Source organism: Rasamsonia byssochlamydoides, assembly GCF_041956645.1.
Source record: "Rasamsonia byssochlamydoides strain NRRL 3658 unplaced genomic scaffold VTN77scaffold_85, whole genome shotgun sequence".
NCBI lineage: Eukaryota > Fungi > Ascomycota > Eurotiomycetes > Eurotiales > Trichocomaceae > Rasamsonia > Rasamsonia byssochlamydoides.
The window spans coordinates 85,015-107,684 of record NW_027192468.1 but is presented as its reverse complement, the minus strand read 5'-3'; the positions used below and the strand labels follow the sequence as shown (position 1 = coordinate 107,684).

The following is a 22,670-nucleotide window of genomic DNA, read 5'->3' as shown; positions in this document are numbered from 1 at the left end:
TTTATTATTTCTCTCGAAGCAAAAGTAAGAAGATTCTGATGACTTTGGTCAGTAAAAAATAAAGGAGACGACTAGACTGTGCGCTCTGTGTGGATTAGTCGAGTCGAGATGCGTTTGACGTGGGTTGGTCCAGACATTTCTGGACTTTACCCTCGGGATTGTCGATGAGTATAGGAGGGGCAAGTGAGGGGCAACGACGCGGAGGGATCTACGTCAGTGTGTCCGTCCATCGTGAGGAGAAAGTTGTTTTGCTGTGGAGTTAGGTTAGGCTATTATAAAATTTGAGGCTGTGATTGGCTACCAGTATGGTTTCTATCAAAAGCTCTGCCTATGCCAATCGGATGTTCTATTTGAAAAGGTGGTAAGATGAAAGAACATGTAGATACCATGCAGTAGTAATATTCTGGATTAATCGAACTATACAGTCACACGCCAAGTATTAAGAATGACTTTGGCTTGAGAATAAGGTATATATCCTCATTTTTTTTTTAGCGTCAACTAGTACAGAGTGGTGATTTTTGTCCCGTTGTTCGGCAGCTTCGCCCGCAGGATCGCCCCCGGATACTCCCGCAGATCCGTGCCATTGTTCCAAATAGGCTGATACGGCAGCTGATTGATAATGACATAGAGATAGCCGTCCTCGGCAATCGACATCCCATCCGGCCAGATGATGCGCGGATCGCGCAGGAATGGGATGGTCCGCAGCTGCGACGGGTCATACGCATAGATCGCGTTCTGCTCCGGAATCCCCTGGTAGATCAGCCCGTTCGAGTCGCCCTCGAACCCGTTCCCGTTCCCGCCGCGCTGGCCCAGGTTCTTCACGTTGTTGTAGGCCGCCTGCACCGAGGTCGGACTCGTGTGGTCCAGAAGATACTTGGTCTCGATGGAGTAGAGGTAATCCGACGTCATGGGCGAGAAATACAGAACCGACCCCGTCGGATCCAGCTGGATGCCGTCACATCCTTGCGTGAGGTGTTGGAAATACGGCGTATCGATGGATTGCTGGTAGAACGGGACGCCCTGATAGCTGGGCACGACGCCGTACGTGCCTAACGTCGAAGGATGACGGTCGAGATGTCTCCAGGACTCACCCGTCCCGAGATCTAAGATGATGATCCCGTTGCGACCTTCGGGGGACTCGTCGCTGATGTAAACTACTCCCTCGCCGCTCTCGGTGATGTTCGGGCGCAAGTCAAACCGGATGTCATTGACCGACGAGTCGGGGTAGTTCACGGTCGACGGGAAGGTATACTCCCGCATGACGGTGTCGTCGTCGAGGTTGATTGCGGCGAGCTTCGTCCCTCCTGTTGTCAGTGTTAGTGATACTATTTCTGTCGTCGATCCAATATCTCAGCACACCAGGCAGGTCATAGGCCATTTGAGACTGAACGTTGGGCCGACCGACGTCGAGCACCCACAAGGTCTCTGGCCGGGTGTCCGTAGCGGGCGTGATGTACAATGCCTGCACGCTGATGAAGCCGGTGGAATTAGTCGAGCCGAACAGCGTGCCATCAATGACCTGAGTAATGTTGGTCGGGGGGATGTTCCATTCCGGGCTGGGGTATGGGCGTTCGGCGGTCAAGTTGACCACCTCGCCCAAGGTGTAGGTGTAGTCGCCCGGGTAGTAGGTCACGAAGATGCGGCCCTCGCTCGACACCGCAAATCCGACTGGCCACTGGTCGTAGAAGTAGTGCACCTCTTCGATCGGGGGCCCATACGTGCCGTTGTCGACGCGCAGTCGCGTCCCGGAGGAGCCTTGGAAAGTGACCTGGCCGGCGGAGATGGCCGCAAAGGCTGCGGCCAGCATATAATAAAGCGACTTCATAGGTATGTATCCTTGTAACAGGTAGATATTAAAAATCCAGAGTCAGCTTGTTTATGGCGGAACGGGAACAATGCCCTCTTTATGGTTGATATCCTTGCAGACCATGTTGCACATCAATGATCTGCCTCTGGATTAGAAATCAATGACGTTGCTCGAGGAAAGAAGAATGTCCAAGAGGCAGTTACCTGGAATGCAGAGATGCCTCCATGGCCTGGTTTGGATGCACCTGCCCTGTCAGTAGACAAGGAACAAACGTTGTGTCTCCAACGAAAGGAAGGAGCATCCCTGGTCAGTGACAAGATGAGGGGGAAACAGGGAAAATTAATAATTGACGATGTAGGAAATACTTCCATCTTCAACAGTTACCTGCTTCGTGGATGGTGGTGGCATGTCGAATATCCTATCGGCATTACAGCTGGTGATAGTTCTCCCGACGACGCATCACCCTTCTGCATCCTAAGTGAGACAAACTTATCGGCCGAAATTGCAACACAATCATGAATCGATCCTTACTTATTGTGGAAATAATCGCTGGACGATGATCCTTCCTCGAAGGAGATCAGGATTGCGTGTTTGTGCGGGGAAATATCTCTCGTCAGGCAAATGCGGAGTAATAAATTAAATTAGCCTGTATCCATCCATGCTCGAGGCTGTCGACAGAATCGACGCCACCAATCCTGTTACTTAGCAGAAAAGCCTCAGGTAGTCATGGTTCAAATCATTGTCTATCCCGGAATCCATGGAGCTGCGGTGCCGGCTAACCCCTCCTATAGAAGACGACTTAGTTGGGCTGGTGCTTGCTTGGACTGTATCTATTGACACAAAACCAAACATCCGTGGACAAACTGATGCCGAGCTCTATATATAGTCTAGGAGTTATGCTGGCGACGGAATAGGCACGCCAATCCTGAATAAAACAAGGTTATTTAATAAGCAGGTGAAGGAACTGTGTCCGTCCAAGAATCCGGAGGTGAGTTGGAATTAGAGTTCGCAGAGGGAATCATTCTACTTGAGTGAGATGATACACGAGTACTGCTCAGTCTGCGGTTAGCTCATATTTCAAAAGTAATCTGCAACCTGATTCCTGATTTACCTACCTAGGTAGTATAGGATTTAGAAGTCCGAAATCCCGACGGACCTTGACGAGAAGGTAAACATTGGGCCATTCTCTCTGATTCTTGCCAAAGAGACATCCGCACCATGCATGATCTATAATATGCGGCTATCTTTCGCCACAGCCTTTTTCCGTCTGATTGACTTCCTTCCTAATCGTGGATTTTTTTTTTCGACTTGCTTCAACACTGCAGGCGACCCGGAGCGCGGCTGGGTTGTCATCTGAGATGAGAAGCCTGATCCAGAGTGCATGGAAGTCTGTTCAGTTCCTTGATTCTCCTGGCACGAGTAGCTCAGTCAAGCTGACAGGATCAAAGGTTTGCGCCCAATCGAAGTCGATGCAGATTGCCCTTTCAGGGTCACCTTCGACCACCATCATATTCCTGGGGTAGATATCACTGTGCTCAATGAGCGCATTGTGGATCTCCCAGAAGCCTTTAATAAAGTTTTCCATCCTCTTCTGAGTATAATTGGTCCAATGTAGCATCTGCATATTGGGGATGTGTTCCCAGAGAATTGTGTTAGGCGGGTATTCGCATCTAGAAACATCTTGAGATGAGGCTGGCACAGCTTTGGATCCAGGTTTTCGATCGTCCCATAGAATTTTGGAATGATACCTGATCACAGAGGCCAGCATACTTCAGGCGCCGGTATGCAGTAGATTCGCAGATGTGGATGTCTGTTTCCCGATCGGGGGACTCATAGTATTGCTTGGGCCCACGGCCATGATGCTATCGAGCTTAGTATCTGAGACATAGTTTGAAACGCTTCGATCTTACCATTTCATGACATATTCCTGATTCCGGATCACCGCGAGGAATATCACTGAGAAACGCGTGCAGGATAACTGTTGTTTGAAAGTGATCTTGGAAGCTGTAACATTAGTTAAATCCATCGTGGAGAGAATGCAGCAGAGGATGTAGAGCTGATGCAGAGTGGAGGTTCGAAGGAAGCGTCACGCGTTTCATGTTTGACTCATTTGCTCTGTTCCATTATGGATACGGCCAAGCCTTGTTGCAACCACATGACGCCCTTCAATTCAAGCAATTTGGCAATGAAGTCTTAATGTAGTGTCGTTTATGTTTATACAAGCCTTGCAGGTCTCGCTTCGCTCGACTGGTTTTAACTTGAAGAAAATACCTGTTCTATGCCTGGACCACCTACTATATAAGTGATTTTCATCATCTACTTCCAAGGCGGGCTTCCTACCTATATTCCTTATTGTTCTTGATATTAATTATCCCTTAGTAATATTTTGTCTCCCTTACCAAGGCATATCCCTTTCTAATAGCGTAAATATAAGTTCTCACTAATAATGGAGGTAATAATCCCTTTGCCAATCCAACTTACATATGTCTTGCTAGTATAGGGGCTAGGCAGATTTCATGAATTTGGTATGCTTCTTGTATGTTGATTTTTACAGCCACTTGACAGTATGCAAAAACGGATTTTAATGTTTTATAGCGTAGGGGAATAAATCCAAATTCTATAAAATTGATGTTACCAAGCCAAATTAGGTACCAAGCCCTATTCCCCTTTAGTATCTACACTCGAATAAGATTGCGCTTGCATCCGGATTGGCTTGCATAGTACGAGTACTCCGTGCTGTGCCAAATGTCGATCCCCCGCTGAGGATTGGACTGGAATCTACGGAGTCGGTATAGAGTCATCACAAGCTTAACTGGAGGGTCACATTGTCGTTACCTACTAGGCAACTGGGTACGGGAATAATCCTCCCAGATTCTTGTTCATGTTGATCTCCACAATCATCTGGGTGACTGCAGGGTCCTCAGCCATCCATCACCATTCGCTGCCGCACGTGCCGGGCTCTCCCACGGAGGCTGGCTTTCCTTCCATCCAGCTGGCAGTGTCGCGTGCGCCCGGGGCAGACGAGGACATGCGACCGCGGGATCTCTATGCTAGTACTCTGTACAGAGTTAAGTATATAGCAACATCGACATCCTTCTGATCTCTTTTGAGCGTCATTCTTTTCTTTTTGAAAACGTTTGAGGACCTTGAAGCAAAGCCAGCCACGTTTTCCAGAAGCGACGCTAGCCAACTGCAACGGACCCATCGCTTCCCGATTGGGCGGACCCCCCTGTCGCCGTGCCTGGAGTCCGATCGCATGGTGACGTCGATCTGCTGGCCATCGCTAGTGCGCCAACACAGCGGATTCTGCAGAAGTACGAGTACATCATTCTCTTTTGCCGATATATGGCCCGATCTGAACCAGATGGTCCCCGCTTCGTCGTTGTTCGAATCTGACGAATTCGTCCATCATGCGGTTCCTCCTGAGCCTGCTGGTGGCCGCCGTCGCTGCCTCGACAGTGACCGTTCCGCAGCAGCCTCTCAGCGCTGAGCAGGCGCAACTGATCCAGAATGGCGACGAGGCTGCTTCGCGCAGGCTGCATGGACGATTCTTACATATTACGGGTACATTGGTTCTCCGATAACCACTGGTACATCTACTGACCTCACTAGATGTGCATTTGGACAGCTTCTACCGACCGGGTTCCTCAGAAAACAAGGCCTGCCACAGGTGGAAAGGAGCGGCGGGATACTTGGGCGCGGCAGGAAGCGAGTGCGACTCCCCCCAGGCGCTGGTCAACGAGACTTTCGACTGGATCGAGAAGAATCTCAAAGATCAGATCGATTTCGTCGTCTGGACCGGTGATTCGGCCCGCCACGACAACGATGAGCGCATCCCACGGTCCCAGAGCCAGATCGAAGAATTCAACCAGATCCTCGTAGACAAGTTTGTGGATGTCTTCAGCAAAAGGACAAATGAGCCGACCAAAGATCTCCTCATCCCCATCGTCCCAAACATCGGGAACAACGACATAATGCCCCACAACATCTTCACCAAAGGGCCTAACGTGTGGACCAGGAAGTATGCTAAGCTGTGGAAGAAGTTCATTCCAGAACATCAGCGCCATACCTTCGTGGAAGGCGGTTGGTTCTGGAGCGAAGTGATTCCCGGAAAGTTGGCCGTCGTCAGCCTCAACACGATGTACTTTTTCGAGTCGAACAACGCGGTCGACGGATGCAAGGCCAAGTCGGAGCCCGGCTACCACCAGATGGAATGGCTGCGCGTGCAGCTGCAGCTGATGCGGGAACGCGGCATGAAGGCGATCCTGATGGGGCACGTGCCTCCCGCCCGGTCCGGAGACAAGCGGAATTGGGACGAGACGTGCTGGCAGAAATACGCGCTGTGGCTGCTCCAATATCGCGACGTGGTCGTGGGGAGCCTCTACGGGCACATGAACATCGACCACTTTATCCTGCAGGACACCCACGACATCGATATTGCGGATTTTGAGGATGGGGAAGAGACACCGAGCTCCTCCCAGGATGATAATCACGATGATAACGACGACGAATTGACAACGCAGTCCCGAACCAGCTACTTGGCCAGTCTTCGAGACGAATGGTCGAGAATGCCCACTCCGCCATCCTGCGTTCCTCTGGACTCTGACGGATGGGCAGCAGTGGACGGTGACCAGAACAGCCCGGTCAACTCATGGGAGAAGGAGAGAAAGAAAAGGCAATTTTTGAAGAAAATCGGCGGCCTGTGGGCGGAGCGGTATGCGGTGTCTCTGGTGTCGCCCAGTGTGGTTCCCAACTACTATCCGACCCTGCGGGTGTTCGAGTACAATATCACGGGACTCGAGAATGCCATCACGTGGGCGCAAGCCCGAACGAGCGGCTACCCCTCTTCTGCAAGGGAGTCAGAAGATGCGTCGAAGACAAAGTCCAAGTTCAAAATCCCAGAGCCCCCGGCATCGTCTGCCCCTCCGGGCCCGGCGTACTCGAACCAGCCGCTGACTTTCCTGAGCTACACCCAATACTATGCCAACCTGACCCGGTTGGAGCAAGAAGCCGACAAGAAGCCAGGTGACAAGCCAGGTAGCAAGCCGGTTCCCATTGAGTTTGAAGTCGAATACCACACGCGCGACGATGATATCTACCGAATGGAAGATCTGACGGTGCGGAGTTTCTTCAAGCTCGCTACGCGCATTGCCAAAAAGGACCCCAACAAAGCCGATCGCCTGGAGGGGAGCGACGACGAGGTAGATGCGATGAAAAAGAAGAAGAAGAAGAAGAAGAAGGATAAAAAGAAGAAGCACTATAGAAACAAAGTATGGTATGCATTTCTAGATCGGGCATTTGTTGGTTTTCTGGGTGATGATGGCCTTGAGGAGATTGCCGATGATCCTGCATGATTGGTTGAATAGCTGCATCGGATTTCATTGGTCTGTTGGTTTGGCTGTGTCTGCAATTTGTTTTTTCCCTTTTCTATACCCCCAGTTGGCCCGCTTTTCTTTCTGTTCGATGACTTTTCTGTTGTTGACTGGCATCAGCAAGTCCACACGATTATGCTTACTGTACAATGGAGTATATTATCCTACAGAATTGACCAGGCTGGATACTCCTGTGAGCACGTGAATACATTGACTGTAATCAAGTCTACCGATATCCTGACTCAGGGTCTTATCTAGTATTTCCGATCCTCCCTTTCCATTCTTCCCCTCTTTCATTTTTCATTACCATTTACTCTTTTCTCTTCTCTCCTCCTTGCAATAGAGAAGCAGACTCCGAGGATAGAATAATGATGCGTCAATGACGTATCTATCATCTATCCACCTATCCATCCATCCATCTGATCTATCTGCTGTCTGCAGTCTGCTGTCCTGCATTGCTTTACTTATTCCATCGGTCGGACCATCCGTCCACTATGTGTATACTGTACTACCTCCCTACCTAGGTAGGTACAGTACATACTGTACATACTGCACTACAATGTGCTGGGTGGCTCGGATTCAAATCCGGATTCGGAATAGGATTCCATGCGCCCAGTGATAGTGGACGGGCGGGACGGGACGGGAGGGAGGCAAGGTAGCAAGGCAAGGCAAGGCAAGGCAATCAGAGAGGTCCTCAGGGATGGAAAATATCCAAGATGGGATGATAACCGAAATACCTACCCCTTCTGTCCCTGTCTCTGTTTCAGATGAGTGAGATTGCGCGTTGGTTATGATAAGTTACCAGTGAACTAACTACCTACCTAGGGAGGTATGTAAGTAAGTAAGTAAGCAGTGCGCTGGAGTTGTATGTGTTTTAGGGAATCATTAGTATTATTCCAATAATTTATTATCGTGTGAAATACAAATGCAGATGAATTATTATTGTCGTTGTTGATTATTTATTTGTTTCTATCACAGTCCTTCCTATGTGTTGCTGACTGCAGAGTGCCAGGTGCTGCATAGTGTGGCTATGCCTGAGAATTTGCATTGTATGTACGGAGTACAGTACTATTACTGTAGCTTTTTGAGTTGGTGGGATGTCTTTCTTATAGGTGTGCATGGGCATGTGCATGTGCATGTGTTCCAAAAATGGAAACCTCCATGATTTCCTAGGTCGTACTGACCAGTATTCCGTCTGAGCCAAAAAAAAAATACCAAGTCGACAAAATTAATTTATGTCTAAATTAAAAGGTACAATACTATTAATAGAGAGCAGAATCAAGAGTCAAGAGTAAGACCTAGAGTCTCTATCTCTACTAGTATCTAGCCCTGCAGAGCGAATCAAAGGCCACGGATAAGCAACACAGTTGTACAGAGTACTCCGTCAAGACGAGAGAAAAACAGAGGCAGAATCCGCATTAGCTAGTCACCCTCCAAACAAGGCCGAATTGGACAGGAAATAAAAATGCTGGCAGACTCAATGGGAATCGAGTCCGACATGCCTGTTCTGGTTGACGTCACCTTCCGAACGGGAAAGGAACAGCACGACGCTACATCGAACAGAACTAACTCTGAGACAGATCACCACCTTCAACGGACTCGTGGAAGCTTGGCAGACTGGCAGACGGCAGCACACTCAGCCTGCTTCCTTGTTCTCCTTTCTCTGCCTTGGCTGCAGCTGACGCGGTTCGTTAGGTTGGTGGCGACGAGGCTGCGATCGGCTGAGCGATCTACTCGCCTCGCAGTCTGCTACACGCATCGCCGCAGCAACAACGGCTCCCCGCCCCCTCCCTCCCCTCCCACTCAGTCGTCTGTCGTCGTTGTCATCTCGTCGATATATTTGTGTCTGTTTAATACATTTCCAAGCAGTTTTGTTGTCGTAGCGGCTGGCCCATATGGCTGGCACAGTCGGCGCATGTCTCATGATCTGGTCTGCATCCTCTTGCGTTGATTGCCCTGTCTAAAGCGCCCGATAATGCCGTCGGGGCTGCAGAATCCAAGTGCCATTCCTCTGCTCACCCTCGTCGTCGCGACGCTTCTCACGATCACCCCGATTGTCTGCGACGCATGGCGAACCTACAGCGGCTGCTTTCATCCTGCCCGGCCGAGTTGGGTCGACAATGGCCTTGGCAGGGACATTTCGCGTACGTGTGGATATATATATCTTTTTTTTTTCAGACGCGATGCTGACTGCATACCTGCAGGTGATTCCTCGACCAGCTACACAAGTCGATTCGAAGTCGGTGACGCTCTGCCTCTGCCGGAGAAGACTGGCATATACGATCCCGCTGGCGACCAGTGGACCAGCATAGCTGGGGATGCTTGGACAGGATCTGTCAAGGCAGTCAATGTCAGACACGCTCAGCCGGTTTCTCCATTGGAAAACCCCGGCCAATCTTTTGTCCCTGGCATCCAACTGTGTTCGCAAGACACCTCCGATCTCAATTCTACCTCCACAACCTCCCTACCACGCAGTTCCATCTGCGCCAACCCGGCAGATCAATCGCACGCCCATGTCGGTGTTCTTCGTCCCCTCTCCGTCCGTCTCTGGGAGACGTGGCAGCAGGTCTGTCAAACGAGTCTCTTTCGCCTTGCGTCTGTAGATGGTGGGTTGTTGAAACGGCCCATTTCTCGATCAGTCCTCCCCGATCATCGAGTTGCACTTTCGAATCCTCCGGCTGGTAGTCATTCGACTCCTCGCAGTCCACACACGCCAATCACCCACTCCTTCAATTTCTCCCCGCCCTCCTTCGAGAGAATCGCGGAAGAGACCAAGGTCGGCGGAGGAGCCTCTAGCCCGGCCGATCGACGGGGGAGCTTCCTGGCTATTTTGGTCAGTCTGGTCGTGGGCATCCTCTGGTTTTGATTCAAGTCTGGATGCGATCGACCTTTATTTCGATTCTACGCCCACGATAATGGATGACATGTTCTTGTGCATTTCATTGGTATTTGCATTTTGTTGTCGATTGTCCGGGATATGGCGTTTTTACCTGTATATTTCTGTACACTTTCATAATCTGCTGTATATAGATTTGGCATATTATTCGATTCTTGTCTGGTCTGGGGTCTGTTGTTGCCCTGGCCTGTCCTGCTACTTCTATACATATTTTAATACCCCTGTCTCTTTCTGTCTGGTTACGTGGAATGGGACATGTTAATGTAACGGATATGATATGATGAACTATGAGAATTCATTTTCCCCCCTTTCTCGTGTCATACTCGTATAGTATAAATACGTTTGCTTTCCGAGTTGCCAATGCTGATGCTGATCCGAACCTAATGCATTCATTCATTACTGTTATTTCCATTGTTAGATCTTCGATTTCAACGCTGCTTCTTCCGCCAACTTCTTCGTCTGCGCCTGATAATTCTTCACCAGTTGCCGCACTGCCAGGTCGAGCAGGACGTCCTCTGACCCACCAGGGATGCGCGCCCCGGGGACTTCGCGGTAGATTTCTGCAGCAGATACGTTAGTTGTCAACATGTACGTCAATTAATAAGATAGGACATTTGATTGACAGCAAGAAGGCTACGTACTCTCTGCTATCTCCCCCTGACCCCCTCTCGTATAGCCATTGCCGCCAAACAGCAGCACCGCACACTGCGCGCACTCGTTCAGCACCATGCCCGCCTTGGCTTTCGCCATCGCCGTCAACCCGCCCAGCTCGCGGTCGGCGTCATCCTTGTTCAACCGGCTCAGCTGGTAGAGGAACTGCTCGATCCACGCGGAGAGCGACTCCAGCTCCGCGCCCGCCTTGGCCAGCCGGTGCCGCACGACGGGCTGCTGCACCAGCGTCTTGCCAAACGCCTCCCGCCGGCAACAGTACTCGAATGCGGCAGACAGCGCGACGCGGGCCTGCCGCGTCACCCCGACGGCGATGGTCAGGCGCTCGTGGTTGAAGTTCGTCATGATGTACCGCATCCCGTGGCCTTCCTGGCCGATGAGGTTCTCGACGGGGACTTTGACGTCGTCGAGCTCTATGAAGGTCGTGCCGCCGCAGGTCTGGCCCGAGACGGAGATGGGCCGCATCTTCACGCCTGGATGGCCCTTCAGCGGGACGACGAGCAGCGACAGGCCGGTTGGGCCGGGGCCGCCGGTGCGGACGGCCATGGTGGTGTAGTCGGACCAGATGCCGTTTGTGATCCTGCAGCCATATCGGATTACCATTATCCATTAAACTAATGATATTCAACCATTATAAGAGAAAGGAAGGAAGAAAGTGATCTCCACAGGAATAGCATATACATACCACTTCTTCGTCCCATTGACAATATAGTACTTCCCATCCGACGTCTTGACCGCCGTCGTTGTGATGTTCGCCACATCGCTACCGGCCTCCGGCTCCGTGATGGCGATACACATTCGCTTCTTGCAGGTGAGGAAATCTGGAAGGAAGCGCTCTTGCAGTTCCGGACTGCCGAACTTGATGATGGGCGGAATCCCGAATGCGTGGCCGGCGGTCAGCGACATGGCAGGGCCGCTGAGGCCGGATCGGGACATCTGCAGTCGTCAGCATCAGAGATCACCCCAGTATCATGCAGTTTATATATAGATCGTCAATCGACGACAGAACCCTATCAACCAACATCTTGCTGGTAACTGGCTACTGGCCATACCTCGTCGCAATAAATCCCCGTATGCAAATAATCCCACTCCTCAACTTTCACACCCAAAATCTCATGAATGCCCAGCCTCTTCAACCACTGCACCGGCAACGGCGGCGGCAAGTTCGGGATCAGCATGTGATGCTTCGCGAACGTCGCAAAGACATGCTCCGGCACGTGGCCGTCGCGCTCCCACTCCAGCGCGTGCGCGTGCAGGTTCTCCCATAGAAAAGCCCGGCAGGCTTGCTGGAAGCGCCGGTGCGAGTCGGTGTAGTATGGCGAGGGGAGGCCGCGGAGATACGGGGGTTCGGAGAAGGGGATTGGGTTGGGGGGGTTTGTTGCCATTGTCGTCTGTCTTTTCTTTTCTGCCTTTTTCAGTTAGGCAAGTTGATGGTGTTATATAATGCGATGCTGTTATTATCGATATGGTGATAGATATAGGTAGGAGTTTCAGTTCGATCAGCAGATCATGGTCTCTATTTGACATTCTCTTTCATCGGGTCCATCAAGCAGCAGAAGAACCAAAGTAGATGATTTTATGAGATGAGTTGAGTTGAGATGATAGTGTCTATCCATGGATCATGTGTAGGCTATGTAGATAGGCAATGCGGAGAAAGCTAATCTCGACTCTGGGGCACGTGGGGAATCCCGCGCGAGCCGAGCTCCGCGGTTAAACCAGTCGATCAGTTAGTTCTTGACTAGCATATGCATTATTAATTGCACAATGACCAGGAATTGCTTAAGAAGTAGCGATTGATCATGAAGAGAAAAAAAAATACAGTAAAAATCCAAAAAAAAAAAGGAAAAGGAAGAAGACAAACTGGGGAGATTCAAGCTAGAAAATGACGCTCAACTTCAAATTGGATGTCATCCGTCCACGGTAGTGATACTGTATAATTTGCATGACTGAGTCGGTAAACAATTTAATTGCTGAAGAGAGTAAGTAACTTGCACACCTCTTCATAGGTACGAAACTAAAATTACTCCCTGGTCAATTGCAATCCTAGTAAGAAGAATGTTTCGATCAGACGACCTATCAAGAAATCTTAACTGATTCCGCTCTTCTTGCATGCAAGCACTACACATCCAATTTCAATTAATCTGACCTTGTCAATAACACGTATCATCGTGAGTTTGAGGTGAGTTTGAGGATTTGCTCAGCAATGGACTCCTCTCATCCACATTCTCACCGTAACCATGAATCCCTTCCCCTCCCTCCTCGTCTCTCCCTCTTCCTCCTCGTCGTCCTCTTCCATCCCCATAATTCCCATCCTGACCCCTCCTCCTCCAGCTCATGAACAAAACTCTCCCCTCAACATCCCAGGAGATTTCTGACCCTGTCCTTCTTTCCCCTCTCCCTGCCGCTGTGGATGTAGACTTCCTCCTCCCCCTGCAGCACCTGCCCAGCATCCTTCCCAACACTCCCAACAAAACCATCAACTCGACCAGCGCCAGCGTCCCCAGAACCGCCCCGACGGCGGTCAAGAAGGTGGTGGTGCTGACCTGGCAGCCAAAGGGGCGAGCGCGTAGCTCCCATCGCTCCCGCGCGCCGAGCGGACAGATATCTGAGTTGCGGAGGGGGGCGAGGATGGGGAAGTTTGGCGAGGGGTTGGGGACGCAGGTGGATGACTGTGTGAAGGTCAGTGGTTAGTGGTCGAATGGATAGAATGGATGTATATAGAGTACTTGTGTGGCTTTTTGCATCTCCAGCAGGACCAGACAGAAATAGACATTGAGTGACAGGTTTATGGAGGAAGACTGCAAAATTGTGAAAAAAAAATACGAGAAAAAACAAGTCATCAAAAAAGCCACTATCAAATCCTTGACTGACCTCCATAAAAAAGAAAGACAGAGGCATATCGAGCACACAGTATGGACATATATATAGTCATCATATACAAAACGATCACCAAAACTCAGCCAAAAAAAATAAGGAGATCAGCAATCACATACAAAAGGACACCAACTACACGACACATTCTCTTCCTTCTCTCTTTTCCAGGACAGACACTCGTCGCAGGATAGTCGCTTCCAGCAGAGGAAGAAATGGAGTAGGTCGTCACTGTTGTTAATCGTCTCCGTGTCTGTTGGGTACCGGGACCAGGAGGCGATTGATGAGTTCATTGGCTTTCTTTCTTTTGTTTAATCACGACAGAAATAGAAAATTGTATTTCACAGAAACAGAGCGATATGATGTGATGCAATTTATGGGCGACTGATTGCCTGACAAAGTGGTTTGGAGGTCATGATCTGATACAGGTGGGGCTGTCCTGCAGCTAGATGAGATAGGCACATCACACTAGTCCTAATGTGGGAATAATTGGTAAATTTGGGGCACCTAGCAGAACAGGCCCTGGTGGTGCATTATTTTATTGCAACCTTGGAAGGATCTATTATAGGTTATTAATACTATGGGCACTTACCTAGGTAGATCCAATATCCGTAAAAAAAAAAAGGAAAAAAAGGAAGAAAGAAAAAGAAAAAGAAAGGCAGTCCCACTTCCCTATCTTATCCGGTCCCGTCTTTGATGACCTGTTGGCCGGGTTCATGGGTGGGAGAGATCACCTTGTCCCTAGAATCTTAACATAGTGGCATAACCCTATTGAGAGAGTCTTGTGATTTTCTTGTGATTTCAACAACATAAGATCTGGTCACATGACCTATCCCTGTGTTCTCGCTGACCTCTCTTCTTTGTCCGATCAGCCTGTCCGGAGAGAGCTTTTCCAGAAAAGAAGATCGGAAAGCAGAGGCTGGAGAGACCTGTGTAACTATCTTCTCTGGGAACACCTGTACTATAATTCTGTCCGGAGAGCCTTGTCTGATCTTTTTGTCCAGAGAAGCCTGTGTGATATTCTTGTCTGGGCATACCAGTGTGACCATTTTCTCCAGAGAGCCTTGTCTGATGTCTCTGTCAGAGTCCTGCCCAGAGAGGGTGAGAATACAGATACTAGTCATGTGATAAACCTCCGCTGCTCTCTATCTGATCTCCTTGTCCGGAGAGACCTTGTCCAGTTTTCTTCCCCGGACAGCAGAGGTCACTCATGTTAGTGAGAATAAAGGAACTGGTCATGTGATCAGCCTGGGCCTTTCCTCTGAGCCTGTCTGCTTGGTAAGGAGAGCTCTATGTGACTCTTTGTCGTGTATTCCTAGGGAGCAAGAATTGGTGAAAATTACATGCCTCTACAATACTGCTATCCCAGGCAGTGCCTAGGTACAGCCATCCCAATATTAAAAACAAATACTGATGCTTTATGCAAGTTGACGTAAAGTTCTCCAGAGAAATCCCATCAATGAGCTCTCAAAGATTGAGACTCTACTCAAGCAGAGCTTCGTTGCAACTCTTGAAGACCATTTTGCTAATAACTGGTACCTATCTATGACATTACCTTGACTAAAGTAGAGACAGGCAGAAAACATTCCCCTTGTCAAGAGCGCCTCAGAATGGATGAAGGACATACATACTAAGTGATGAGGTCAAAAAAGAAAAAAAAGAAGAAGAAGAAAAGAATGAAAGACACATAAAAAGCTCAAACGCTTAGACTTACAAAGCCACCAGTTAGATTAAGATTCCCTTCTCCGCATGACCGAACCTGTGCCCCTAGGACAGAGCTGTATTGTGTTGAGCATTTAGGATGATGTAAGTTAGTTCATGAACTGGCTGGACAGCAGAAATGTTGGTCATATGATAGCACTAAGGGAAACCTGGCTTCATTGATGTGCAAGAACCTGGAGCAGCTATTACGTTCTCGACTGTTAAGTGGGTAGATATCAGGTCCAGGCTTGCTTTGACCAGTGTCTCTAGGACAGCCTCTAAAGGCGAGACTTTAGATTTTGTTTGGCTGTCTTCAGCCAGGCCCCTTCCCCTACCCGTCTGTTTCCAGTATTGACTCAACCGACGTCTTAGGGTTATACCTTCACCCTCCCTGGCATGGCTATATGTTTTCTAAAACTGGAAAGATATAGAGACCCATAACAGTACCAAAATAAAAATAAAAATAAAAATAAAAAATGTATCAATCAATGTTAAGCATATCTGAATTCCATATCGTCGACCATGATTATTTATTCATGGCACCCATTAGTAGACATTCAACATGCTACAGATATATCGCCTACTGAGAGAATATTATGTTGGAGCCTGAGGATCGGCCGTCAGGCCTAGTTACAGAAATAAAGCCGTTCTTACAACTCTCAGCGAGATCCTGAGAGCCATCATATTATATATTCTCCCAGCCTCCTGAACCCCTAGCTCTACTCAGAATGAATATTGTAAAGAACCACTCCCTTCTACGCTTGCTACCTGCAGTACAAGCCCTATGCTAGTAGGTGTATACGATTAGATAGCAGTTTATATTCATATTCCATAATAGTAACTCCTTGTAGCTTCGTAGAGGACGCTATGGATCAGGCTTAGGCAGGCCCAGAAGCTGATTGGCCACAGGCCGGCTATCCCCTACACCAACTTGTGATGGATTGGTTAGGAAAAATAGAAACTCAGATATCGGATCTCTTTATCATCAAGGCCAGGCCTCTCAGCTCCTTTCTTTCTCCTTCGTTTACTTTTGAAAACTTTGTTTTCGGATGGCAGATTAGATCTGCATGTCACTGTGCGCAGCTAACGATCCATGTATGTAGGCGTTAATTTTGGAATTTGTGAAAACCTCGTTCCTACTAGTGACTCTAGTTTAATCGTCCATGATGCCCCCCATCACCCCTCGAACTGCCCGAGGTCGTCGGGCAGGTGCTGCAACATCTCGACTCCAGGAGCTTAGTTGCCGCTGCGCAAGTCAACAGCCTGTGGGCGGAGGAGGCTACAAATGTACGTCCACCGCTGCTATGATGTGTTTCGATTATTTATTTTTTTTTCTTCCTAAACGCGCGCGATTAGTGGATCTGGAGGGGCTCTTACCAGGATTCCTTTCGGTCTCTTTCATCGCCACTGAGGAGATTGGCGGACTCCCCGGAGGAACGGCGACATTGGTAGATTGACACCTGATCCTCTTTTTTTTTTCCCTTGTCAGTCCTACTAACTGTAGTAACAGGTATTCTAAAAATATCCGGCATTTGAGACTGGAGCCGGGTGAGAAGGATTATGTTGGTTCTAAGTATCCCCCGCTCATTCAACTCCTGAAGCAAAACGGGTTTCACTTCCCGAATCTGAAGTCCCTGGTCGTCGATCTCGGCCGTGAAAATATGAAAGAGGAGGACATGGCTCAATTCCTCCAACCGAATCTTGTCTGTTTGGAGCTCTTTGGCGGATACTATTCTCGGTGGTTTCTGGAGCAGATCCATGTGAGTAAACAGTAGAGTATTATGGCTTGAATGAATGAATGTTTTGACATTCATATTTGCAGAGAAATGCGCCTTCGCTCCGAGCGCTTTTGCTCGACAATCGCCTTGTCAATGACAATCCATCAACCACCCTCTTGACAGAAGAGGATTTTCTAAATTTTCTCCAGGCAATGCCGTCAATCAAGCACCTGGAGTTGATATGGGGATGGGCTCCGTTGTTATCGGAGAACGTGATGGGTTATCTCATATTTCGTCCCGGACTCGAGAAGCTTTATCTGGGACCTGAAAGTCAGTTGCGTGAAAGTACCGTACGAAAGGCGCTAGCCACAAACCCCGATCTGGTCCCTTTCCCACATCTGCGTTCTCTCGACGTGAATGCAGAAGATAGAGCGTGGCGGCTAATCCTGCCCCGGCTGAAGAGTCTGCAAAGTCTAGCGATCTCGGTCGTTGATTGCCAATCCCCAGCGGAGATGCTGCGTTGCGCATCTTCGTGCACTCGATTGGAGGATATTTTCTTTACATGGAAGCAGGATCGGACATTAACTGGAGAATCGCTTGTACATCTTGCATCCCACTGTCCGATGCTGCGCAGAGTGCAGATCGAACCCGATGATGGTTGTGTCATTGACATTTCCGACGAAAGGGTCGAAGTGCTGGCATCCAAACTCGTGCATCTGGAGGTCCTCTCGCTTCTATTCATTATCGATGGAGGGATCACTTCCAAAGCATTGGCATCGCTGGCCCGTCATTGTCCTCATCTGAAGGATTTGACGTTGACTGCCAATCTGGAGGTTATCGAGCTGGACAATGAAGAACCCGAACAGGTGCATTTCCCGTCGTTACAGAGCCTTGCCTCGGGTCCATCACGGCTCGTCGCTTGGAATCGTAAGAAGACATTGCGAACTGGGAAGAGAGGATCACTCAACTGCTGGACAAGCGTTTCCCGTCCTTGACCAAGGTCATCGTCGCGCCGACGCCTACTTATGATCTTGGTTCGATCCCATTCGTTATCAAAGTTCAGAGACGTCTAGCGCAACGGTCGTTGCCCTTTTCTGTGCCATCCCGGGTGGATAACGAGCTGACGGCGAGACTGATAGAAAGTGTCCCTGGCAGCAGATACAATCCTTTCTCTTGAGATAACCTGCTTAACACGGTGTACCTCATAGGTAGATACTCCTTAATGGTATTAATTAAAATAATATCAATCAGCCAGCAGGTATGAAAAAAAGGTACTGTTCACGGACTGCACTCGGATGCTCTTTACATCAGTGGGTTGCCTTGCAGTAGTAGTAATATGTGGTTTTTCTACTGACTAGGACCAGATTTTTTTTCCCCCACGCCGCAAACACGGCAAATAGTGATCAGCATAGTGCAGACAGTGAGTAACAGTTACGCTGGCCTTGCTTCGATCTCAGCTAATTGAATCTAGTATATTACCGTCGAGTTATTCGGCGTCTGCAGCGGACACAAGCGCTCGAGAGAGCTGAGTGAGGCATGTCATTATGCATTCGTCGAGGTACGACGCCTGTTCTGTGTTGTTGTGCTTCTCGAGTTTCTCGCTCACATGTATGTACTCCAGGCGCTGCACAAGCACCGGTTGCTTCTTCCCGCAGAGGATATCACGGATCAACAGATACTGAGCCACCCTCGGTCCGCGGTCCGAAAGAAAAGCGGGATTTCGATAGTAATTATTAGTCCGCATTTCCGATTGTGTTGACAGGCAGACACCGTTTTACCTTAATACATCTTTAAGACCATCCTTCATGTTCATCCAGTGCGCTGATCAATAGTAACGTTGGATGTTGTGGGGAACCAACAAAGATCACTTACTCCGTACACACGAATTACGGAGTATATTGTCTCCCAGTCCCCTCCTCTATCATTTCGAGGAATTGTGAATTATGACGTATATGTTCCATGTAATGTTGGTCGTTGTGATCCTCATGTTGAATTGGACAAAGGCTGATAGATAGATCTAGCCGGTTCTTTTTCTCTCCTTCCAGATACAATACGATATGATGGGATGGGATGAGATGAGATAGAATAGAATAGAACTCAATTTCAAGGCATGATAAGAGTTGTTACGTCGTATGATATGGTCCCTCCCTCCCTCCCACCCATACGTAGACCAGAGCAAAAATAAGTGTAGGATACCAGACCAGACAAAAGTAAACCAAACCAAATTCTTTCTCTCTCTCTCTCTCTCTCTCTGAGAAAAAGAAAATATTATTATAGCTCCTCCAGTTAACTCTGCCAGAAAAGAAAAGAACATACTCCATTCTCCGTCAGTCATATCTTCACTCCGGTCGAAGTTTCTCTGCTTTCTTTTCCCAAAGCTTTGGCTGGACACTGTCTCCTCTCGATGAGAAAGGACCGTCTGTCTTTATTGAAACTCGATATTTCCCTTGCTATATATTACTTATGTTGAGGTTATGGCTATAAGCATGTAGGGGAGAAGCTACTACAGCACCACTATAGAAGACAATATGATGATATGAAGGAGATTTGATTCTTGATTCTAATCAGATGTGGGAGACCTGGAGTATAAGCCTTATTGTGAGAAGCGGGGTATTCGGCTTCCAATATGATGTATCACATCAGCTTATATGACTACCAAATCCAGTTGGACCGGTATGCCATGAATTCCAACAACTTACAGCTGATATTGGAATATAGGAATAGTAATTCAAAGCATGACAGTGGGAAGGGATTCGTTCTGAGTCTGTGACCACTGACCCAATCAATGCTTCCATATCTATTACTGTATCTCAGTTAAGATAAGGGAAGTCAAATAAAGCCCGTACGCAGCTTGTATGTATGTGGCTTGTACAGAGTATTCCGTACAGTGCAGGACTGGGAGGACCTCGCTTCGGACCGCACCCGGACCGCGATCAGCGGAGATCATCACGACGATCCAGATAACCAACTGGATATCTATTCAAATTCATTGATTTGATTCGCTCCCCGCCTTCACTTCCCTAGGTTCTAAGTCCTAGGTTAAGGTATGGAGCATACCCCGTACCCACTCTCCCCAAAACCCCGCAAATAATCCCCGCAAAAAGTGTCAAAATTCCCCGCAAAAAATACTCGTTCTCTTTTTAATCATGACAAGGTGATATCTTTATTTAAGACTTTCACACTTCTTCTTTCCCGTACAGAATCTCTTCCTCCATACTATATACTATACTATATTGTATTGTATTTATTATATTATTAGAAAACAATCATGACTGCAGTCTCCCTTCCCAAACAACAGCGCGCCGCCGTCCGTGAAGGCAAAGGCGAGACAGCCAGGCCAGTCGTCAAGCAAATCGATGTCCCCCAGCCCGGCCCCGGGCAGATTCTGGTCCAGATCACCTGGACCGGTCTCTGCGGGTCCGACAAGTCCCTGATCCACGACGAGTGGAAGGATTTCGGCGTGGAGATGCAGCCTCAGTCCCTCGGCATTGCCGGCCACGAAGGTGCTGGGCGAGTCGTCGCCGTGGGACCCGGCATGGAGCATCGGTGGAAGATCGGCGACCGCGCGGGCATCAAGTGGATTGCCGGCACGTGCCACGAATGCGAGTTCTGCTTGAATGGCCAGGATGAGGTGCACTGTGTCAAGCAGCTGAATAGCGGGTTCTCCGTCCCGGGGACGTTCCAGGAGTACTGTCTGGCCGACGGCACGTATGCATCCAGAATCCCGGATGGAGTCAAAGACGAGGAGGCTGGTCCGATCATGTGTGGTGGTGTGACGGCGTATGCGGCTCTTAAGAGGCAAGTATAGTTATATACCCTAGACTCGTTCAAGATGATTATCTGAGCTGACACGCATAAAGATCTGGAGTCAAGCCAGGACAGTGGATTGTTCTTCCCGGCGCAGGCGGTGGTCTTGGCCACTTCGCCATCCAATACGCTCGGGCGATGGGGATGAGGGTGATCGCGATTGACGGCGGAGACGAGAAGCGCGAGCTCTGCACGAAGCTCGGTGCGGAAGCATTCATCGACTTCCAGACGACGAAAGATATCCCCGCCGAAGTGAGGAAGATCACCACCTACGGCGCCCACGGGGTGATCGTCTTCCCCGCGACGAAGGAAGCCTATGCTCAGGCACCATCACTCCTGAGGCCAAACGGTACCGTCGTTGCTGTTGGCCTGCCCAAGGACCCGACTGTGATTGCAGGCGCGCCGCCGCTGATGATGGCGTTGAGGAGGCTGAAGGTCATCGGCAGTGTTGTCGGCAGCTTGAAAGACGTCGAGGAAGCACTTGACTTCACCGCCAGAGGTCTTGTTCATGTGAGTGTCCCCTAGACCAGGCACCAGTAGACCTTGTGTGCTGACACGCCTCTAGCCAATCCTGTCCAAAGGCAAGCTCGAGGATCTCGAGGAATTCATGAACAAAATGAAAGCAGGTCAACTGGCCGGCCGGGCCGTCTTACAAGTGGCATCGTGAACACCACGAACAAAGCAAGAAGAGAGCACTATCAATGCAGGCAGAGAGCCGGCAGAGTTCCGGAGATTGTCTCGTTGCGTTGCAAGTGGGATGTAATAGTTGACTGTATAGTGAGAGCGTGCCGTTCTCTTATTTCAGCGACATGATGTAACTACGAGCGGTCACAAGCCCATTGATGTATGTACAGGACATACAGACCTGCTTGTCTCCACCAGATCAGATAGATGGCAATAGAGAATATCACTCCGTTCCTAAAAATTGCCTCGATGAGTCCTACAACCTGGTATATTTTACTTCGTAAAGTCACCACGTCAGAAAGAATAAAGAGAAGTGACGAAATGAAAGAAACAAATTTCATTTTGTTTTTGTGTCGCACCGTCTTCTGAGACTAGTTAACCATCAACTATCGGAGTATAAAGTTACCTAGGACCGATATTCCAATTGTGCACACTTGGAAGGATGGTCCATTCAGGTACCTAGATCCTAAAGCATTTCAGATAAATACCGATATTGTCCAACTATCAGAGCACCCGGAAGTAAGTTATGGAGCCAAAAAAAAAAGGTATCAGATCAAATGCGGCCCCATTGTACTCTACATAATCCTTACCATATCAGAGAATCAGCCAACAGACAGGCAGACAGACTGCATTTCAATCACTTGCGAAAGGTGGTTAAACAAATAATCTATCCATAGAAATTACTCTGAAAAGAAAGGAAAGGGGGAAAAAGAAAAAGAAAAAGAAAGAGGAGAGGAAAAGAAAAAAGTAAAAGAAAAGAAATATGTCTTTAGCAACAGAACAGCAAAATGTGAAGACCTTTTTTTTTCTCTCTCTCTCTTTTTTTCTTAATTGGACCTAGTGACAAAAATTCTCGAGACTTAATTTAATCAAAGCATACCTATCTACCTATCTACCTACCTAATTCAGCAGTCACCTGTCACTTATTTATCAGTGGATTGATTCTTGATTCTAAAGAAAGAGCCTTTTACAGGTCAACCTGGAAAAACAGGTAAGTTGATTCATAAGAAAGAGTATATACAAGTCAAGGCAAGAAAGACTATTTGACTATTTTATGTTCATACGGGTAAGTAGGTAAGTAAAACGAAATTCAAGTCCTTTATTTTACCTAGCTAGGCAGTACAAACAAAGGGCAGAGCTGCAAA

At 48.7% G+C, this 22,670-nt stretch overlaps 10 protein-coding genes across 10 annotated transcripts; 6 read left to right on the top strand and 4 right to left on the bottom strand.

The window, feature by feature from the left end:
- Nucleotides 1-498: 498 nt before the first annotated feature.
- On the bottom strand, nt 499-1,825 carry VTN77DRAFT_9266 (uncharacterized protein; the record flags this gene model as incomplete). The annotated part of the gene is made up of 2 exons (XM_069425855.1): nt 499-1,304; nt 1,360-1,825. The coding sequence occupies 2 exons, from the start codon at nt 1,823-1,825 to the stop codon at nt 499-501; spliced, it is 1,272 nt and encodes a 423-aa protein (XP_069274037.1).
- A 1,753-nt stretch (nt 1,826-3,578) lies between these two features.
- VTN77DRAFT_9265 (uncharacterized protein) lies at nt 3,579-3,833 on the bottom strand (the record flags this gene model as incomplete). The annotated part of the gene is made up of 2 exons (XM_069425854.1): nt 3,579-3,669; nt 3,718-3,833. The coding sequence occupies 2 exons, from the start codon at nt 3,831-3,833 to the stop codon at nt 3,579-3,581; spliced, it is 207 nt and encodes a 68-aa protein (XP_069274036.1).
- A 1,384-nt stretch (nt 3,834-5,217) lies between these two features.
- On the top strand, nt 5,218-7,161 carry VTN77DRAFT_9264 (uncharacterized protein; the record flags this gene model as incomplete). Its single annotated transcript, XM_069425853.1, has 2 exons — nt 5,218-5,371; nt 5,420-7,161. 2 exons carry the CDS (start codon nt 5,218-5,220, stop codon nt 7,159-7,161), a joined length of 1,896 nt encoding a protein of 631 aa, XP_069274035.1.
- Nucleotides 7,162-8,644: 1,483 nt separating this feature from the next.
- Nucleotides 8,645-9,130, top strand: VTN77DRAFT_9263 (uncharacterized protein; the record flags this gene model as incomplete). Its single annotated transcript, XM_069425852.1, has 1 exon — nt 8,645-9,130. The coding sequence occupies one exon, from the start codon at nt 8,645-8,647 to the stop codon at nt 9,128-9,130; it is 486 nt and encodes a 161-aa protein (XP_069274034.1).
- A 24-nt stretch (nt 9,131-9,154) lies between these two features.
- On the top strand, nt 9,155-10,045 carry VTN77DRAFT_9262 (uncharacterized protein; the record flags this gene model as incomplete). The annotated part of the gene is made up of 2 exons (XM_069425851.1): nt 9,155-9,323; nt 9,384-10,045. 2 exons carry the CDS (start codon nt 9,155-9,157, stop codon nt 10,043-10,045), a joined length of 831 nt encoding a protein of 276 aa, XP_069274033.1.
- A 444-nt stretch (nt 10,046-10,489) lies between these two features.
- Nucleotides 10,490-12,129, bottom strand: VTN77DRAFT_9261 (uncharacterized protein; the record flags this gene model as incomplete). The annotated part of the gene is made up of 4 exons (XM_069425850.1): nt 10,490-10,635; nt 10,717-11,324; nt 11,430-11,680; nt 11,797-12,129. 4 exons carry the CDS (start codon nt 12,127-12,129, stop codon nt 10,490-10,492), a joined length of 1,338 nt encoding a protein of 445 aa, XP_069274032.1.
- Nucleotides 12,130-12,894: 765 nt separating this feature from the next.
- On the bottom strand, nt 12,895-13,908 carry VTN77DRAFT_9260 (uncharacterized protein; the record flags this gene model as incomplete). The annotated part of the gene is made up of 2 exons (XM_069425849.1): nt 12,895-13,413; nt 13,738-13,908. The coding sequence occupies 2 exons, from the start codon at nt 13,906-13,908 to the stop codon at nt 12,895-12,897; spliced, it is 690 nt and encodes a 229-aa protein (XP_069274031.1).
- Nucleotides 13,909-16,482: 2,574 nt separating this feature from the next.
- VTN77DRAFT_9259 (uncharacterized protein) lies at nt 16,483-16,835 on the top strand (the record flags this gene model as incomplete). The annotated part of the gene is made up of 3 exons (XM_069425847.1): nt 16,483-16,603; nt 16,673-16,764; nt 16,827-16,835. The coding sequence occupies 3 exons, from the start codon at nt 16,483-16,485 to the stop codon at nt 16,833-16,835; spliced, it is 222 nt and encodes a 73-aa protein (XP_069274030.1).
- Nucleotides 16,836-16,977: 142 nt separating this feature from the next.
- VTN77DRAFT_9258 (uncharacterized protein) lies at nt 16,978-18,029 on the top strand (the record flags this gene model as incomplete). Its single annotated transcript, XM_069425846.1, has 2 exons — nt 16,978-17,076; nt 17,139-18,029. The coding sequence occupies 2 exons, from the start codon at nt 16,978-16,980 to the stop codon at nt 18,027-18,029; spliced, it is 990 nt and encodes a 329-aa protein (XP_069274029.1).
- A 2,273-nt stretch (nt 18,030-20,302) lies between these two features.
- VTN77DRAFT_9257 (uncharacterized protein) lies at nt 20,303-21,508 on the top strand (the record flags this gene model as incomplete). The annotated part of the gene is made up of 3 exons (XM_069425845.1): nt 20,303-20,832; nt 20,895-21,351; nt 21,407-21,508. The coding sequence occupies 3 exons, from the start codon at nt 20,303-20,305 to the stop codon at nt 21,506-21,508; spliced, it is 1,089 nt and encodes a 362-aa protein (XP_069274028.1).
- Nucleotides 21,509-22,670: the final 1,162 nt, after the last annotated feature.